This window comes from Hippoglossus hippoglossus, chromosome 19, assembly GCF_009819705.1.
Source record: "Hippoglossus hippoglossus isolate fHipHip1 chromosome 19, fHipHip1.pri, whole genome shotgun sequence".
In the NCBI taxonomy this organism is placed as follows: Eukaryota; Metazoa; Chordata; class Actinopteri; order Pleuronectiformes; family Pleuronectidae; genus Hippoglossus; species Hippoglossus hippoglossus.
Window position 1 is genome coordinate 9,542,517 of NC_047169.1, and position 20,480 is coordinate 9,562,996.

General features: G+C 41.6%; 1 protein-coding gene across 3 annotated transcripts in view; it reads left to right on the forward strand.

The window, feature by feature from the left end:
• Positions 1 to 20,480, forward strand: part of LOC117752553 (proteasome activator complex subunit 4B-like) — a 38,573-nt gene that overhangs the window by 1,170 nt on the left and 16,923 nt on the right. The window contains exons 2-24 of one of the 3 annotated variants that reach the window (XM_034569976.1): positions 1,768 to 1,991; positions 3,068 to 3,208; positions 6,711 to 6,827; positions 8,016 to 8,060; positions 8,246 to 8,395; positions 9,099 to 9,162; positions 9,797 to 9,871; positions 9,995 to 10,117; positions 10,961 to 11,053; positions 11,357 to 11,535; positions 12,815 to 12,901; positions 13,311 to 13,497; positions 13,885 to 13,974; positions 14,799 to 14,863; positions 15,014 to 15,164; positions 15,963 to 16,061; positions 16,212 to 16,281; positions 17,030 to 17,097; positions 17,607 to 17,810; positions 18,751 to 18,908; positions 19,502 to 19,597; positions 19,805 to 19,860; positions 19,968 to 20,024. In XM_034569976.1, coding sequence (XP_034425867.1) covers positions 1,798 to 1,991; positions 3,068 to 3,208; positions 6,711 to 6,827; positions 8,016 to 8,060; positions 8,246 to 8,395; positions 9,099 to 9,162; positions 9,797 to 9,871; positions 9,995 to 10,117; positions 10,961 to 11,053; positions 11,357 to 11,535; positions 12,815 to 12,901; positions 13,311 to 13,497; positions 13,885 to 13,974; positions 14,799 to 14,863; positions 15,014 to 15,164; positions 15,963 to 16,061; positions 16,212 to 16,281; positions 17,030 to 17,097; positions 17,607 to 17,810; positions 18,751 to 18,908; positions 19,502 to 19,597; positions 19,805 to 19,860; positions 19,968 to 20,024 — 2,569 coding nt within the window. In that variant the 5' untranslated portion in view covers positions 1,768 to 1,797. Of the gene's footprint in view, positions 1 to 1,053; positions 1,992 to 3,067; positions 3,209 to 6,710; positions 6,828 to 8,015; positions 8,061 to 8,245; positions 8,396 to 9,098; positions 9,163 to 9,796; positions 9,872 to 9,994; positions 10,118 to 10,960; positions 11,054 to 11,356; positions 11,536 to 12,814; positions 12,902 to 13,310; positions 13,498 to 13,884; positions 13,975 to 14,798; positions 14,864 to 15,013; positions 15,165 to 15,962; positions 16,062 to 16,211; positions 16,282 to 17,029; positions 17,098 to 17,606; positions 17,811 to 18,750; positions 18,909 to 19,501; positions 19,598 to 19,804; positions 19,861 to 19,967; positions 20,025 to 20,480 lie in introns of those variants that run through there. The other 2 variants (XM_034569975.1, XM_034569977.1) reach the window with 2 other exon arrangements.

Here is a 20,480-nt window from a genome sequence, read left to right on the forward strand (position 1 = left end):
CTCTCTCTCTCTCTCTCTCTCTCTCTCTCTCTCTCCTACCTCCATCACTTTCCTCCCTCTCTCTCTCTCTCTCTCTGTTTGGTCTTCTCCCTGCTGTGTCAAAGAGGCATCATCATCTTGAATCATATTTTCCATCTGTGGACTCTACTTGTGGAATAATGATTCTCACAGATGTGTGCACACATGCGTGCACACACATGCAAGCGCATGTGCCCATATAAACACCCTCAATCACTTGAACACACACAAACACACACACACACACACACAAATTCCAACCAATTCTCTGTCTAAACCCCACCACGAAGAACAAACAGGAACCTACAACACCGTGTACGTGGTTTACCATTGAAGACAGTGGCAGCAGGTGCAGTCTTTGCTTTGAGAGTCAGAAAAGGTGCAAAAGTAATAAGGCATGAGGGGATATAACAGGTTAAGAGTTGGGCGAGATTGCTTGGCAAAGTCGGACGTGACACTTTTCGACTGATATGTCTTGTGGAAGGCACATTTTGTTCCGTTCTGTTCTGTCCTTCCCTGTGTTAATAGAGAGGAAATCATTTTATGGAGGGCACTCTGCTCAGAAATGTGAAACTGACTGACTAAAGGGTGCAGGGTACCATCATGGGCTGTATAGTATAACCTGCCAAAGCAACCGTGAAGGCACTTAATGAAACAGGCTGAGGTAGAGTCGCAGTCACAATTGCCCCCATTTCTCCTCAGGCAACCAGAGCAACAAAGTCAAATGGCTTTATGCTGTCTAAGCCCTCGCTGTGTGAGCAGAAGCGTCAGTGCTGCTATAGGCAGGCCTGACGTTATCCTGCACCGCTCTAAGTATGTAGTGGTCAGAGACTTACATGGGCTTAAAGTAAAAGGATTTACATGGAAGGGTGCACAGTAACGCAAGAGAGCTGGACTTAGAGGACAAAGGCGTCAAGACAGTATGACCAGGAGTATTTATTTGGGACTGTAATTTAATTAGACTATTTACTGGTACATTTTGGTTAGTAGGTGGGTAGGTAGGTAGATAGTTAGGTAGGAAAATAGGTAGTTAGATAGGTAAGTAGGAAAATAAATAGGTAGGTAGTTCGATAGACAGATAGATGGATAGATAGATAGACCTATTTATTTATTCCAATTACAGCCTCCTGAGTCAGTAGAACAGGAGAGAAGCATTAATCCAGTTATCAGATCATTCTAATATTCTGCAGATTAGCTCGCAGCACGCACTCTTACAGCGCCTCTGGGATTTGTAGTCCAGGATTGATGCCTTCCAGGTTTCCACCACACATGAAAGCCTTCATATATCAAAGCCTTCACTTATTACACTCACTTGAGGTGAAATCAAAGTATAAAACACACCCCTTAATCCCCCTGTGCAACCTGTGAGCTGCTCCTTTTTACCTCCTCGACCTCCCACCTTGCGTCACGACCGGTCCGTGACCCCTGTGGCCCGGTTCAGGTGTGTATGACTGAGGTGTTGAGTGAGGAGGTGACGCAGCACCCTGACACTGCAGGTCACAGCGGAACTGGCCTGTCTCTGTGCCCTCAGGGCTTTGCAGCTCAATTAGCGTGACACACTTTCCCCCTATGATCACCCTCCTTCCGCTTGCACACAGCGGATTATGGCCACTAACTTCAGCAGCGCACTTCCCAGGAGACACAACATCCATTAAATCAAGAGGAAAGCACTCGTCAGGGTTCGAGCCCGAAGGGCCAGAACCCTCTTATTTTTACCCTGGTTTCAAATTATTATTATCATTACAACAGCTGCAGAAGAGCGACCTGCCTGACTGGGATATGACCGAGGATGGGGATATGGCTGGGTTCATCCCCCAGAAGGAGATTGTGTACAACGGCCTGCTGCCTTACTCTGGCCGCTTGGACCGGGAGGCCACGGAGCTTTTGGCAGAAATTAAAGCCAACCTGTCCCGGGCTGTCCTCCTCAGAGAGCTGTGGCCTGGGGTCGCCTTCTGGTGCAGGAAACTCTTCTTGTAAGTGCTAAAGACCGATTGTGCTTTGGATACACGCGTGTAATGACAAGTCAAACCGCACAATTAGACAATAGTAGTTTGCAGAGTGGTTAATTTAGGTTGTGTTACTCCATGATCTTTTTTGGACAGTGTTTTTGATTGACTGTAATATAAAACATAGTATTTAGATCAATATCTATGTGCTGCAGTATCATCTAAAACAACATTAAAGGCTGTAATATCTGTTGCAGGGAAATCATATTGTTATACTGCGTGTCCAGTATCCCTTACAGGTGGCAACAGCTATGATAAATATTAAGTTATACTCAGTACTAGATCTTTAGGTCTGTTGCACTGAAGTAAATGGGGAAGAAAAGCAGATAATATCAGTATCACTTAGTGCTCACTTTATGTCTTTTGAGTCTGATCCCTGACAGTAGTTACTTCTCCAAAAGAGAGAAAGAGAAGGTATTACTCAGCTTTATAATAACTGCATATCCCCACATCCCCTCTCATTCCACTCCACACACAGTCTCAACACCCCCGATTGATAATAAATGATAACTATAATATATAAGAAATTATCCATTTGATGGAAGACGTACAGGTTACATGATAAAGCCTTTTAAATAATAATGATAATAACAGTAATTAACCAAAATGAAAGAAGAGAGAAAGAAAAGAAGAAAGAGGGATATAAAAAAGGGAAAATAGGTGATGAATAACTAGATACTTAAGTGTATTAGATTTGGCTCGGGGAGTATCCTAAAGTAAAGAGTATGCTATTTTATTTCACTTTGTATCTCTACAATATCTGTTTTCTATATCCTCATCAATATCTCATCAAACAGTTTGGCTTTCACTTCGTGTTTAAGAGGAGACGGGATGTTTCCCAGTGCTTTGTGTTTACCTTAAAAGTCCATAAGGGCATCGGGCTATGACGTTGGTTCATCATGTCCTTTAAATAAAGTCTAAACTTTTAATTCACTTTGTCCACTTGGCATCCATTCAGATTCAGTGAGTTTAGTCGAGGCTTCATGTTGAGACCTTGGGCCACTGACGCTGTCTGTTTACTGACGGTCACCTCTCCCCACCAGGTTTCTGAAGCTGTACGGCTGCAGGTTCGGCAAAGAGGACCACATCCTCTTCATCAAGCTGCTCTACGAGTTGGTCACGCTGCCCAACCTGGAGCCCCACATGATGCAGAGCTACGCCCGGCTGCTCATCCACCTACTCAAGTGGGTTTTGACAATAACCCCCATACACCCACACACGCACACAATATAAGTGATATCTGAGCTCCTCGCCCTCAGGGACAGGGTAAAGGGAGCACAGACATCTGGATGGATCTGGGTTAGCATCTATACGCATTAAGAAAAGAAGCCATTTGAGGTGGTTCAGGCTTCTGATCTGGATGCAGCCCATGTGCCTCCCCATGGACCTCAGGGCAGGCCCAGATCATGCTGAAGGGATTATATATCCTATCTGGGCTGGGGATGCCTCTGGATCCCCCAGGAGTAGCTGGAGGATGAGGCAGGGGAGAAAGATGTCTGGATAGCCTGCTGCTGGATGGAATACACACAGCACAGTGAATAACCACACAACTAATAAAACATGACAGAGAAGCTAATATTCAGTACGACATGCATTGACACACAGACATGTTTATAGCCAAGGGAGCTTTTGACTTGAGAAAACTGAATATCCCAGCATCAGCCTCTCTTGCCCTTTGGTATCCTTCCGTATTATAAGATCACAGAGCAGCATGGTGGTAAACATCACTGTGCTATACAAGCAGTATACTGATGTGCAGTAACATGGTGCGTTAAAGTGGATTTCTCACTTGCATCTCCCTTACCACCGTTTGGAACACAAAAACGATCTGCAGTGTTTAGAGAGTGATCACAATCAAGTCAATGCAATCTGCTAAATCTTTAATTTTAAATTGAGGAAATGTAGGCCTGAATCTAGATCTTGGTCTGTGTCAAAATTAATAGTGGTTGCTTTTTATTCCAAGAAAGTGCACTTTTCTATAAGAAAATAGAAAGATTTAATAAAAAATAGGATGGTTCTGCACACAAATTCAGATACATAACAAAACGTCCTTGTTCTAGAGACCACTTAAATCTATATAGAAGTTTAAAAGATAAACAGACTGACTGTCAGGGACCAAGCAGGCAAAGGCCAAACAAGCACAGGATTACTTTTTAAAAGATGGGATTTATCTCACCCAAAAATTTGACAATACAAAGGAATGGAAAATAAATTAAGTAGACAACTCTGGTTAAAAATACTGCTCACAAAACGGGACATTAACTCAAACAACTGACCCCACAAATGAGATAAAGGGGAGACATAAAAGCTGGCTGATCAGACCATTTACAAACGATAGGGGGGGGGAACAAAATAGAAAACAAATACAACTTGATACCCTCCCCCCACGCTGATGCACTTAGTCTTGTCCAATGTGCACGCCTCATTCAGAAAACAATGCAGTCTAAAAAATATAGCACCTAACAAGAATCTAACCAAAAGTGACTGGTTGTGTTTGTTCACTAATGTGACTGCAAAGAAAATAACAAAACCTGTGATACTGATGTGAGTGAGTGAAACCATAAACCTCAAATTGAATCCATATAATATGGCCATCACACTGACAAACTCACAAACCATCAAAAAGAGGACATTACACAATCTACCTTCAACAAATACATACTAAAACTCATTAGTAGTAAAATGCACCATAACCCAATTCAATGCACTAAGGGTTTTTTGTTGATACAGCATCACCTTACTCTGGCCTGACCATTAGCTGTGATAGTGATAGTGGCTAATATATAAGTTCACCGTCTAAATTACTTTTATGCGTTATTGTTTGACTACATCATATTGTAGCATGTACTATTTTCCCATAATTGTCATATGTGGACATCAAAATGCAGTTTTACCTTTTAGCAAAACTTGTATTCTCCTTTTAAAGCGGCTGTGGCTCCATCCTGAGCTATTGTTTCCATGATGGTGTGCAAAATACATGTTGTTTTTTGATTACTTTTGATAGCTCTTGCAATTACACACATATTTTTTACATGAGTTTAACCCTAAGCCTGAACAGTTGCCCATGGCTTACATATAGTGGTTATGAAAAGTACGTCAGTCATATTCAAAGTCAAAAATAAAATAACTCTTATATACATAGATTATGGCCATTTTGGTTGATGGGTTACTAGATTGTCATTAGTGCATAAGCAGAATTTTTGCGTTAGAGCTGGTTAAGGAACCAATGTTTTTAACAGCTTGAAATGTATTTGATACAAAAAACTGAATTAAACTAGTAATTATAGCTGTCAAATATGTGTTAAGGAATAAAAAGCGCTCAGTGAATGCTTTGCTCTCAGAAACGTGCTGCAGTAAACGTTTAACGTGGAGCAAAATGTCGGAACACTCAAGTGAAATACAATAACCTCATCATCGTACAGTACAAGTACACACCTGTACACATCTGTACCGACACACTGAGGTATCGTACCCCACCTGTGTGTACATTTATTACTTTGAAAGCCTATTTCTTAACTCACTGCTTTTTTCTTTTCAAATCATCCCTGTCACGTCTCCTGTGACTGCTCGATATTATCCAAGACAGACACATTCATCACTTCCCGGTCCTCTGCAGTTGTTTCCACGATTCTCACATCCATCGCGAAACAATATCTTGATGTAGATGTCATTGGTCTGAGTGTTTTCCATCAGATGAAAAGAGAGATCTGGGTTAACTGTATATTAAATGTCTCGCTGCTGAGAGATGAATTTGACACTCTACTTAACCCATCGTGTCTCAAAAGGCATTTTCCTTTTGTTCATCCCTCCTCCCTTCTTTCACCGTCGCTTCATCTTCCCTCCATTTGTCAAATCTACCCAATGAGAGTCTGTTCCATAGCTGGGAGACGAATGAGACAACGAGGAGACAAGAGGAAACTGAGGCTGTGGAAACTGCGCATATTCTTCTGTGCAAGGATGCTCAACCTTTTCTGTGCAGTTAGTTGCAATAAGAGTTGTGAGTTTAACAAAGGAGCAAGTGATTCAAAGAAAACACAGAGGCAGGAATGTGAAAGTTCCTCAGGAGGATTTAAAAAATTCAGCTTTAAAGCTTAGAAAGTTTTCCTCAGGGGCACACCAGTTACCAAGCAATTTTAAATCTTAAAAGGTTCTTTGAAAAAAATCAAGAATTCCAGAAAAAGGCTACTTCACTTCGTGTTAGCCTGCAAAAAAAGCCATTTGCTTCTATTTTCAGATCTTAAAAACCCTTTTTTCATTTTTCTCGACAGAGCGTCTGATGTGACCAGTTGTGTTGTGACTATTTTTTATACCAGCCGAGTCTACACCTACAAATTACAAATGTCTGCAGCTGTCAGCGCAGTTCCGCTTTGTTGAAAACAAAGAGTCACAGTGTTGTGTTTGCCGACATGTCTGGATGTTGGCAGTCGTCGTGTTGAGCGCAGCCGGTGAGGCAGTGACTCACTTTCTCACAATTACCGACTCTTTCAGACACCCTGCAGTTTCTCACATCAATATAACTTTATTACCGAGACTTTGACTTCAGCTCTGTGACAAGACTGTTATTTCATGTTTCTTTTCAAATGTTCTTTGAAGTTTTAAATGTCAAAGAACATGCCCACTGTTCAGCAAAAACTCTGTGTAGCTTGGCCGGACGGATCATAATGACTGACTGCGTCTTTCAAACAGGAAGAAGGAACTACTGTCCAGAGATGACCTACAGTTGCCATGGCGACCACTCTATGATCTGTATGAGAGGATCATCTACTCCAAAACTGAGCACCTTGGACTCATCTGGCTCCCCAAGTATGTAGTTTTACCTTTACATTAACCTGCTGCTATGTTTTATTGTTTAATGTTACTGCTTATGTGGAAAATTATCCTAAATACCTATCTGCAAATACGCTTATTTGCATTCTTAAAATTTCACCCTTTCGTATATATGTTCTTAATATGAAAATACCATCCACCCAACAAACAGTGAAAAAGAAAAAGGGTCAGGTGTGACGGGATTATAAATAATTTAAAATTTATGCAGATTATTTTATTGGCTAAAAAGTGTTGTTAGGAAGGAAAGAAGTAAGAGATGGAATATTCAATTTGCAAATGACAAAAGTGTAACATTTGAGAAGTTATTACTATTTAGAGCTGATTGTAAAATTATGTTAATTTGTTTATAAGTGATGATTTGCGCTATTTGGGAACTTGTATACCAAAACTTTCACAGACTCTTCTTATGACTTGACGTGGCGTTCAAGTGAATTTTCCCATTACAGAACATATTTTTCCGATTAAGCCGACACCACGTGATTGCACAGTTTTTCCTGTTCTGAACCGCGTAATTCCTGGACCGTCTCCTGGATAACGGAGAAACAGATGTAAGCCTCACAACTGACTTCGAAAATAGCCTTAGAAATACTGACTGAGTATAGACACAACAGTGTGTTCACATCTAACCTTTGCCAAGAGGGTAAATGCATGCATTACCTCTACTACAAATCTATTCTTAACCTTAGACCTGAAAATAATCATCTTTTCCTAAGGAATTTGGATTGTAAATATGTCAAATAGTGCAGAAAAGGGTCAGTTAATTAATGGTTTATTAATAAAAATAGATTTTTATCATGATTTATTGAGGAATTTACACTGAGAAGTTGCCTGTTCAAAGCCCTAAATGTCACATTCACTGCCAATAAAGTTCCCTTTAGGCCATTAACCCCCCAACTGCTGTGGCCAACACGTCAACACAGCCAGATGACTTTCCCCAGTGGCCTACTATGGTACTGCAGCCTGCAATTCACTGACAGCTTGTAGAATCACAGATTAAATAAAAATAACAGATTCACTGATGATGAAGATCATTTTAGGCTGCAGCCTGAATTCTGAAGTTCTGTTTCATCCCCGGTGAGAACTTGTGGATCTTGCAAAGACAGTCAAAGCAGAATTCCTGCACAAACACACACTCACACACCTCCTCTCTGTGCTTGTTTGCAGCTCAGTGGATCACATTCTGAAGGCTTTGATCAAAAGCTGCAGACTGTAAGTCTCACTCTCTGTGATCGTGTAATTTGTGCTGCGGATAATGTATAGCTTTGATCTGCAGTTGAGCTGCGTGCTGTAGTGTGTGTATTTGCATCTCCACTCTGCCTTAGCTTGCCTGCATCTGTTTGTACTCACTTATGTACTGTATGTGTGTGTGTGTGTGTGTGTGTGTACTTTCCCAGGTATTTCCCCGCTTCGTCCACCAAGGAGATGCTAGATGAGTGGCGCCCCCTGCTGTGCGTGTTCGACGTGGTCATGCAGAAGGCCATCAGCAACATGGAGCTGTTCCTGCCCACCATCATGCCCCTGGCGGAACACGACCAGGGCTTCCAGTAAGTGGGCCAACTTGAATGGCTCTGCCTAGCATCAGGTTTGGACGCCAAGTGCAGCTTGTCGGAGCCAGAGCTAACACAAAGGCTTCCTAAAGTTTGAGCAAAACCACCCTTTTGTTTATATGAAGAGCAACAGAATTAGGTCAAATGTGTTGGAGTTTTAGGATTTGGTTGCATCAAAATGCATAAACATAAGAGTACATTTTATGTCCATAACCACATTTGCCGTCTCTGCAAGCGTTTACACCCTTGCACCTGGGAGCTTCAGTAAACAGCGTTCTTCTTGTGTTAGCAGTGTTTTCCCTCTCTTTGTTTTGCTGATATTTTTTTCTTTCCTGGAAAACCTGCACACCCTTCATAGTTGTGGCTACCGAGCCTCTTCACAGTGTTCAGTGAATTCTTTATATTCACTCTTTCGCGAGCTATTTGTCTGGATTTACTCTTGGTTTCATCAGCAGTTTCTGCAGTTTCCACAATACATCATCTTTAATACTCTTTTTCCAGTGTTTCTCTCTTTCTCTCTAGCGCTCGCTCTCCCAGAATGCACGAGGGAGGGAGCGAGTTCATATTTTGGGGAATTAGAGATAGATGAGGGGAATTCAGCCTCAGGTGTGTGTGTGTGTTTGTGCGTCCGTGGCCGTGGCTGTGCGTGTGGGTCAGCGGATATGAATATAAAGGTTGTTTTCTGTGTGTGTTTTTTCAGGTTGTGGTTTGATGAATTAATGAACCTTTGGGTGGCAGTGCAAAATCAGCCAAGCTGGGAAGGGGTGAGACAAAAACACACACACACACACACACAATGGTGTTGATGATTTGCATTATGTGGACTTGCTTTTTTCCTCCTACAAGGAACACAATTCTCTATAATGAGACACACACACGCAGACACAAACATACACACATAGTATTTCAGGTATTTTCTCTGTCGTTTTAAATCGTGACACCTACATTTACAAACTGTCCACTTTCATTAAATTAACGTCTTTATGCAAAATAAAAGTCCAGCGTTAAAGATTTATGAATCTTCCTCCTCTCGCATTTCCTCAGAAATCTACAACACCAAATGGAGGATTTATAAAGATATTTTTCACTTATTGAGCAATGATTCATGATGTAGCTTTCCTGTTTCCTCGAATGGAAAGATTCATTTGCACTTCTCTTCATTTCCTGACGAGGATGATTGAAGTATCCGAGTATTGGTCTCCACTTGACTCGCAGAAATAGATTTTCCACTTGTGTCTAAGCTCTGTTTTTCGCCGAAGCCTCTTGGCCCAGAGTGGACCCACCGTGCCTGTCTCGCTCTCTTTCTTTTAAAGTGGCTATATTTAATTCTCGGAATGACAGCCTTGACTTGTGGGAATGTTCTTCGTATTCACGGTGAATGTTTGTCTGATGTTGCAGCACCTTGTGAACCTATTTGCTCGACTTGCCAATGATAACCTCGGCTACGTGGACTGGACCCCTTATATTCCCACAGTGAGTCATTTACAGATATTTTGAGATGCATTGGAGTCTATGTATTGGCAACAGCTGGGCCATCTGTGTTAGGTGAAACTCTCCATCATAAGTGTGTTTGTGTGTATGTGTGTATGTGTATAGATTTTCACCAGGATCCTGCGCAGTCTAAACCTTCCAGTTGGGGTCAGTCAGATGGTGGCGCCGCGTTATCTTACCAACGCCTACGACATTGGACACTTGGTGTTGTGGATCACAGCACTTCTGGTACGCACAGGGACGACTCCTGAAGATTCATGCTATAGATATCCAGTAGATATGTGCCTGTTTTGTCTATTATATATCACATCAAGTGCTTAAGGGTAAGACAAAACATCCAGATTCATATCACTTTCCATTACATTCACCATTAAGATCTCGCTTCTCCAAATTTTTATGTACAGTAAGGGGTGAGAAACAGCCATAAGAAAACACTATAAAATATCCAGATGGTAATTTATTAGATTCCTTCCCAATCGCCCATATTTTGCTCGTATCATTTCTGTTTCCAGAAAACAGAACTATGTGCAGCAAGATAACTCCTGTAAGGAATGGTAATCTGCCAGTTATACACACATTTCATGGCTCGTCTTCAGAATCTGATAAAGTTAATCTACCTGAAGCATATTTTGGTAAATTTATCTTGCAGTACTCTGAGGAAATAAGTCAATTTCTTCATATATATTTGATGAAATAGGTCTGTCCAGTGCTCGGTCAACGTAGCTTGGAGGTTTGATGGATATTCTTCAAGTAAGCGAGGAGGACAGGGCAGGACCAAAATATATGATTGTGATTAGCAATGCTGGCTCTGCCTTGAACGATATCTCTGTTGCTTCTGAGAGGTAATGAAGAATGGAACCAGCAACATTCCCTCCACTGTGTTTTGCAGACTGTGCCACTCCTCTCCAGAGCGAACCCAATTACTGTTTCTTCTTTAAATACACACATAGAACATTTGCACAGCCCGAAAATAATTTGAGTTTTCCATTCAGGTGTGAAAAATGTCATTATTGGATAAAAAATATTTTCATTGTAGCTTCTTAGTTGCCTACCGACTTTATATTCCTGCAGGGTGGCCCAGGAAACCCTGCACAGAAAGAGTTGACCTGCCTCTTCAACAGCATTGCCTCGTTCTACCACCCCTCCAATCATGGTCGCTGGCAGGTAAGTCTCTCTTTTTCTCTCTCTCTCTCTCTCTCTGAAACACACTTTCCCACTGTGAGAAAGATGCAAATGTGTTTTCAGCTGCTCGCTGTCACACGCCTCTGATTTAGAACCTGTCCTTCAGGACTCGTCTGGCTCTCTTCACACTAACATCACAATAACGACATGCACAAGTGCTGGAGAAAAGAACGATATCAGTGATCTGTTTACGACTGACTGTGTAAATGTGTCTCCAGACGATAAAGGTAATATTGAATATGTAAGCACGTACGCCTTTGTGTGTGTGTGTGTGTGTGTTTGCAGTCTCGACTCATGCGGCTGCTTCAGCGGCTCCCGGCAAGTGTTGTGCGCCGTGTGCACAGGGAACGCCACACTGAACCCAACTGGATCACAGTGGTTCCTGAGTGTCAGCAGCTGACTGATGCAGACCTGCAGGAGTTCACCCGCAGTCTCATTGGCGCCACTCTGTTGGCTATGTTCAGGTACTACACTTTGATGACTGCCATAGTGACACATCAATACAGAAAAACAACCTCTCCTTCTTTATGTGAGCATGAAGAGTTGAGACACTTGCTCTTTAACATTAAGAGATCTGGAGAAATTTTAACGCACAATTAGTACAAGGAGTATAAGACATGTGCATGAATACAGTACATCGGCACTTCTAAATACACCTATATGATGTAGGTACAAATATCTATATATCATATACACATGCATAAGATAATATAATTACTGAACCAAAATTGACATGACATGGGGAGTTTATATGTTAATAGTATGGACCATAGACTGTATATAAAGATGGACGACATGACAGCTCCCCAATAGTAAAGCCAAAGCGGCTTGATCGCCACCTAGTGGCTAGGTGCAGTGTAAATCATAAATCCCATTGCCTCCACATAAGCAATTGGGACATAAATCAAACTTGTGTGGGTTTAATTCATTATATGATGGTAGAAAACAGGGTGAAATGTCATGATTGACAGCTTAGACTGACTCATGATTGGTCGAGCAGGTGGCTCCAAATGTCAAGAGTCTTATCCAGGAGATTTAGGCTTCATTTCTTAATAGTGGGAATAAATGAAGGTGGATCACTACAATAACAACACAGTATTAATAACAGTGCATAAAAACATTAAATTAGGAGCATTGCCGAAATTGAGCAACAGATAAATTGTTTGTGATAAAGTAAACTCAACAAGGATGATATTGGTTGTTCAGTAGAGCAGTTCTCTAAAAATAAGTTGTAAGATGACATTTAAAAACAAAGACAGTGCAAGACGATCTCCTGCTACGTGGGAAGACGGATAGAAACTGTTTCTACTCGGGCAGAATTAGAAACCATAGGTGTCACTGTGGGAGTAGGTGTGATATTTCTGCAGCACTGTCCCTGTAATCTGCGTTTAATGACCACAATTCCTCCAGGCGTCCGAGTTTTCATCCTGAGCTTTTGTTCACTGTTTGTTCACTAATGTTCTTTTCCTCAGCTAACAAAGCCCTGTCCAGTTAGTTAGTTAAATTAAGCGAGAAATCTAAGACACATTTTCTACAATTATTCAATGATAATTTAACCATGTAGTCTTTGACAAAGACTGGTCATCTGTGATTATCTCACTGTGTGTTTGTGTGTTTGTGTGTGTGTGTGTGTGTGTGTGTGTGTGTGTGTGTGTGTGTGTGTGTGTGTGTGTGTGTGTGTGTGTGTGTGTGTGTGTGTGTGTGTGTGTGTGTGTGTGTGTGCCCTCCTCTGGTGATGTGCAGTAAAACCGGCAGTACGGACGCAGCCTTCGCTCTGCAGAACCTGGCTCTCCTTACACCAGAACTTGCCATACCACCCGTACTTGAGAAGTAAGTATTTGTCTTGTATGAACGATGTCAAAAGGAACTTATGCACTATCAAACATATATTTATATGGATTTATGAATATCGATCAACTTCCGATTCTTATTCATTGTCTTACTTTGATTTTGGGGTTGATAATATAAAACATGATTTGAGGTTTTCTGGATGTTAACAGGAAGTAAATAGTTGCTTACCGATTTAGACATTTGCACACTGATGCTATATGGGGCATACCTTTGTTTCCTCCATGAGCTCTGTGTCACACAACTGCTGCAAGTGTTGATGATGTTGATAATCACCAACCAAATTGCCATAATTACCTTGCCTCGCTCCCAGAAGACAAGTAGACACCTGCAACTTTCACCTCATTTGGTATCTTTACTCATTTACCTCCTTGCGTCTCGCATATAACAGAACCTATGCAGCGATGGAGACCCTGACAGAACCGCACACCCTCACCGCCACTCTCAGCTGCATGATCGGCATGGCCCGCAGCCTGGTTTCCCCCAACAACCATTACCCAGAGGGCCGTGCGCACGTTCTCCCACTGCTCATGGGCTGTCTGCCAGGGGTGGACCCCAACGACTTCAGCAAGTGCATGGTGAGTAATGGAGGTGTTGATTAGTAATGAAGAAGAATTGTTAGACAGTGAGTAGACAATGCAGCTCCTGTTGATTAAATTCCTCTCTAGCGTACTCTGCTCTACCCTATTAATAATCCTTGAAAGTGGGATGAATATCTCAGTTTGAGGAACTTACAATTAATGTGGCCCAGTCTTCAGTTTCTGCTTGGATTGTAAAACTGATTGGTTTTCTCTTTTGGTGCGCTCATTGTCTCCAGACTACATTAATCCATCACACCAGGCTAAATTAATACTTTTTTTAGAAAAGTTACTTGGCTGACATCTGCTCTGTTATTTAACTTTGGCCGTGTTCTCGTCAGACGATGTCAATTGATCTGTTTTTTCCCACTTTTTCACTCTGTCCAGATAACGTTCCAGTTCATCGCCACCTTCACCACTCTGGTGCCTTTAGTGGATTGTTCTTCCGCTCCTTCTCGACACAGTGATCTCACAGAGGTACACACATGAACTATTTAATCACAAAGGGGATTAAATAAACATCTATACAATAATAAGCAAAAAGCAACTGGTATTAATGATTTCAATATGTGTTTCTTAAAGGAAGAGTTCGATCACCACATCACATTCATGTCTGTCTACCGGCACCTCTAATGTTCACTATTTAACATGTTTGTTTCATTTGTACTAAACAAAAGCATAAAAACACTGTAGTGGGTTTTCCTGGAGTCTTGTTATTGCTGTGAGGTTGCCAAAGCACAAAAAGCTGTTTCTAGTCATTGTGCTAAATTTGGCTCAGGTAACATCTCCTTGCTCCTGTTTCATATTTAAAGGAGACATATTATGCTCATATTCATAATTTTAATTTGTGTTATTACTGTACCTGCTCTCATGTTCAGAAATAACTGTCTTCACACTCCATCTCTACAGTCCGTCTTTTCAGCCTCTGTCTGAACATTTCGGTTTAGCTCCTATTTCCCATGGCATTGATGGCATCTTGTTTGTTTTTTCAGTACGAAATGGCCTATATAAGCAGACAATTATTGTTTTCATTTTGACATAGTATATCAACATATGCACCCTTTTGATACATGATCACAAACATGCAAATGCAGGTTGTAAAAGTGAAGATATAATTATAAAACTGCAACATAAAGCAATATACACCTATTTGATTTGATTACGCCGGCGTGATCGGCAATCCCCGAGGGTAAATCACTTTTTGGAATAAAAGCAGTTCACATGTACAAAGACATGAAATAAAGCATACTTGTATCATTCGAACGCACGTATGACTCATAACCTCTGCTTCTCATTCTCAGATTGAGAAAGATCTTTGTTTTGCTTCAGCCGAGTTCGAAGACTTCGTTCTCCAGTTCCTGGACAGGTAGAGACAAATGAACCAGTCAAACTGTCACTTAGTGAAGCTTCACAGTCACGGGTTTTTCTCACCTTAACGCTGTTGACATTTTCACTGCTGACAGATGTATAAGTCTGTGCTTAAGTACAGTATGTGTGTGTATCTGTGCTCGTGCAGGTGTTTCGCTCTGATAGACAGCAGTACCCTGGAACAGACCAGAGATGAGACAGAGACGGATACCCAGACTCATCTGGAGAGCCTGGTGGAGCTGGGCCTGTCCTCCACTGTTAGCACCGTCCTAACACAGTGCTCCACAGAGGTATACAAGGTAGGAAACGCGCTCCTCTCTACCACGTCTCTGTCTTAAAGGGAACATCACTGTCTTTACCTAAGTTCATTAATTCAATAACCTGAAACATGATCACAAATGTTTCTGCCAAAGTGGGAACAGTTTTGGTTACTTTACACCAGACACCTCTTCCATTTTATACCTCTAACTGTTTTGAAGCATAGACAGTGTATAAAGACAGATGATGTGACGGCACCTCAAAAGTGAAGCCATCATCTTGACCCCCCCTATACTGAAGCTGACTTCAGTATAGGTCATGCCAAATACATTTTTATCAAAGATCGTTTTAGATAGTTCTTATCACTCTGATGTTTGTTCAGGTGCCAGGTTTTGCGGTGAGTTAGGTTTTAATTAGAGACTGACTCTGGATCCGAATGACGTCAAAAGCCCAAAGATGGTGGCACCTGTATCCAGGATGTTCTGACTTCATGTTTGTACAACAGACGAGATGTCGTCCATCTTTATATACAGAATACGATTCGAAGCAGACGGGGCTCAGTTTGGGCTGGTGTTGCCAAACCCCTCTTAATCGAATAAGCTCAAATCAACTATGACACTACCATTACATTAAATTCATCCAAAACTATTCACATTAAGTCCATCCAACGTTAGCAGTAATACCCTCATCTAAACCTCATGTATAGTAGCATATGTTTTTAATTATGTCTATTATGTGCAGTGTATAGAAGAAAATCACACTTACACAAAATGTGTACAATACATACAAATGAGCCGCTAGATTTACATCATCTGATTGTCTCTTTTTCCTCCTGTCAGGTGGCGCTGCAGAAGGTTTATAATTTTGCCACCTCCAACATCTTCGAGACATGTGTGTCTGGCAGGATGGTGGCCGACATGTGTCGAGCTGCAGCAAAGGTATGAATGTGTGATCATTGGAGATTTTAATTTACAGTTGTTGGAGGAAGTTGTAATTTAGTCATTTTAGAGGAATCGGTCCCTAATGATGTACTTTTCTGCTGTTTTTGCTTTCGTATCTAAATAATGGGTTTGTGTCTGTACTTGCAGTGTCATCCCGCCGAGTCTCTCAGTCTGTTCGTCCCTCACTGCTGCAGCGTCATTTTCCAGATTACTGACAGTCAGTACCACATTGTGTGTGTGTGTGTCTTTGTAGTAATAGACATTGTGTTTGCACAAAGTCTTAATGAGCTTTGAACGAGTTCATTCAAAAGTTCATTCCCTGCTAAATGAAACCAAATGTTTTAAAGTCAAGATAGATCTTCATTCTTGGGATTTTAACACATTATCAGATCACAGCGATCTCGGAACAATTAGGAGCCTTATTAGTCGCAGTGTGAAGTCAAGAGAGGAGCAAAAAATCCCAGTCCGTGTGTATTTTCTGGTGATTAAACAAGCCAAAGTAGCTTTTTAGCAGGTGAAGTGTGAGGCAAGATTGAACGAAAATAAGTGTCACACAATTATGGAGGTACTGCATTAAAAAATATCATTTATGTATTCATGTACACCAACGATCAATCCAACAATCCTATGTGTGTAAATAGCAACAAAAAAAATATCAATATGATTAAAAATACAGCTATGCTAGCAACTGTTTGAGGCTATCCAGTAGTTGTTGACTGATGTATTTTGAGCACAGTGCTAACGTTATCATGCTAACATGCTTGCAGAACAGTGCAAACATGTCAATAAACCCAACTCAGCTCAGGCTGATGGGAATGTAATTTCGCAGGTTTTTGGTCATGTAACATTTTTTAATAAAAATAAAATGTTATCATCAAAGTTATTACATTTCATCCTAGTCCATCCATTATTTGTTGACATGTTCCAGTCAGGACCTGTGTGTGTGTCTGTGTGTGTTTGTGTAGATGAGGACTTGCAGAGTGAAGATGAGCTGGATAAGGAGCTGTTGTGGAATCTCCAGTTGCTCTCTGAGGTGAGACGAGGATCTATCACGTCCCAAGAGCTTCAACACTCCAAGAAATATTCCTCCTAATAACTCTGGTTTTATAATTCAAATATTATTCAAAATATAGAATAGTGGGGTCCACATATTTACCTGATTCCTTCACAGATCAATGAACTTTAAGAATATTTCTTTACTAGAACTGTAGAGATTTACCTCCTCCCTTACTTGAAGGTGTCAACAGACACTTCTGTTTGTTTTTTCAGAATTAGACTACAATTGTGATGCTGTGTAAGAAAAAAAAAAAGATGACTCAAAGACACTTTTTGCAGCGTGCACCCTGCACGGTCATAAATATCAAAGAGCTTTGTCGTTAACCAGAACATATTGATACCCTCTCTGTTTTGTTTTATTACTCCTGGGAGCTTCACGCGAGTGGGAGTGAGCCAGATGCTGTGATTTACGGGAGAACTTCAATATTTAAGACACAGCTCTCCACTGAATTGCCTGTGTCTCGTGTGTGTGTGTGTTGTGTTTAGGTTGCCCGTGTGGATGGTGAACAGCTGTTAAAATACCAGGGGGACCTGGAGCGGATCCTTGGTGTATGCGTGCGTCTGCGCTGTAAACAGGCTTACACTCTCGCCTGCAGTCTGCTGGAGCACACACTCCGGTCGCTGTCCCTCATCTATCCCACCGAGTACCGCAGCACCTCTGGAGGCTTTGATACTGACCTCACTATACGGGTACACACACACACACACACTATTGCAAGGCTTTACTGCACAAAAAGGCTGTTGCTTTAAGACACAAAACAACAATCACCATTGTTTTATCCCACAAACTTTAGTTAAATCTTGTTCCGTGTTTCTAACTGCACAGTTTCAGCTCCTGCTTATTTTCTAACGTCCCCGAGCATCATTACAGTTATCACAGTATCAAGTCAGTGACAGGAAACAGTTAAGTTTTCTAGGAAATGTAAAAAGTTAAATTAGAATCATCATCAGCAGTTAAATTAAACAGGATGGTAATTGCATTGCAATTTCAACTTCCATGAAGACAATTAAAAAGCGTTTATCAAACTGAGATCAAATGGCTGCACTGCTGGACCGAACTGCACATGAGCTAATACTAGTCACTATCTAAGGCCCCTTTTACACAGGCTGGTCAAAGTGGGAATGTTGTACCTTTTATTCTGCTTTGTCTCTCTGTGTAAAAGGTACGAACATGGATTTAGAAAAGAATTGATTGTCTGCCTTTATGCCAACAGTCACAGCTAAATGTGTGACAGGACCACAGATTGTATATAAAGACAGACATCCGGACAGCTTCTCCAAAGTGAAGCAAGCTCATCTTGATCGCCCCCTGATGGCAGGTGGCAGTAGGCAATAGGTCATAAATACCGGTCTCCTCCATGTTAGCAGATAGGACATGAACCAAACTAAAAAGTGACACAACATGTTCATTGGTTCATTTTAGGTAGCTGTTTACATGTGTTTCAAATAATCCGACACCAGGAGATGAACGGGCCTGTGGGTTTGAGAGGGATTGATTGTGCTGGTTTGTATGTGCCAGTCATTCCAGTGGAAAAACTGGCATCTCTCTTTCTCTTTCTACTTTCTGAGAAATTCTCTCTCTCTCTCTCTCTCTCTCTCTCTCTCTCTCTCTCTCTCTCTCTTTCTCCAGGACTGGGGCAGAGCCGGAGATGTGGCGGCCTTGGGTGTGTGTTGGCACGTCCCAAGCACAGAGGAGGAGAACTTTGTTTTCCAGCTGTTGTCCCGCCTCCTGCACCCGGAGCTGGAGCGAATCAAGGGCCACGTCTCTGGAGATCAGCCAATGAGCAGGTGCGCTTTCATTTTTTTCTTTTTTTCTCCCCCATTTTCTTTATTAGTTGTAATCAGGCACACACACAAACAGAACAAAGGCAACCCATAGCCTTTCATTAATGAGAAATGACGTGTCTGTGTCCAAAATAAAATGAAACCTGAAGTTTAACATCTGTTTTGAATCCTGACGCTTCAAAGTCTAATCAGGAGCACAAACAGGGGAAAGTTGAATTTGGAGAATTGAAACACCTCTAAAGACTCAAACTAATGCATCACAGACACACACACTTACTCACTCCATTACTTTAGAGGACATTACATTGACTTCTCTGGGACCTAATCCAACCTTAACCCATAGTTACTACTGACTTAACCCTAAACTTTAACCCAACCTTAACCTTAAACTTACCCTTACCTAAACTTCAACCTTAATCTAACCTTAAAACTTGTCTTCACCTTAAAATGTCTGGATTTACATGTTGGGAACTTAATTTTTATCCCATCAGGAAGACAAGATTTATTGCCCCACAACATGAGTAATACCTAGAACACACACACACATACACACACTCTGCTATGAAAATCACTGCAATGTGTGGCATGATTCACAGGGAGGAGCTGTTGCAGAGTCTTGCTATTGTGCAGCACTGCCTTCTTGGAGCTGGAAGCATGTTGCCCCCTCTGGATGGACCACACGTATCTGACCTGTAAGACCTGCAGCTACACACACATACAGTGTGTGTGTGTGTGTGTGTGTGTGTGTGTGTGTGTGTGTGTGTGTGTGTGTGTGTGTGTGTGTGTGTGTGTGTGTGTGTGTGTGTGTGTGTGTGTGTGTGTGTGTGTGTGTGTGTGTGAAAAACAAATTTCCTGCAGTCTTGTCACGTTTTGCTCCCTTTATTTTTGATTCCTACCAGAGTGCCCTCTATGGTGAATCTGGGAGAGATCAAACTGCACATAGGTGTCGACTACAGTAAGAAAACACAATCAATTGGACACATAACACACAAACCAGCAGTTTTAGTGCGTGATATATTGGATCATCCTCTATTCTGTGTCTGTGCATGTCCTTCTCTCCAGATGATTCACGGGAGAACTACAGAGAGTCCATCTACCAAACCATGAGACTGCTGCTACGTGAGTGAAGACTCCAGCTCTTACCTCCTCTCTCTCTGCTGAATGTAATTGTAATTCACATTCACTAGCAAGGACCACGCCCCAACAATGTGTGATTTAAAGGTTTCAATGGAGATTGAAATATGTGACATGCAAGAGGTATGCACCAAATTAATATGAAGGGATGACTGAGGGAGGGAGGGAAAAGATGATGAAGATATGCAGGTAGAGATGAGGGAAGGAGGATGAAGGGATGAGGGAAGGAGGATAAAGGGATGAGGAAGGTGGATGAAGGGATGAGGGAAGGAGGATGAACGGATGAGGATTGGCATGAGGGTAAGAGAATGAAGGAATGAGGGTTGGGATCAGTGAAGGTGGATGAAGGGATGAGAGTAGAAATGAGGAAAAGAAGACGAAGGGGTGTGGGTAGTGATAAGTTAAGGTGTGAATAGATATGTGCAGGGCTTTTCCCTTGTT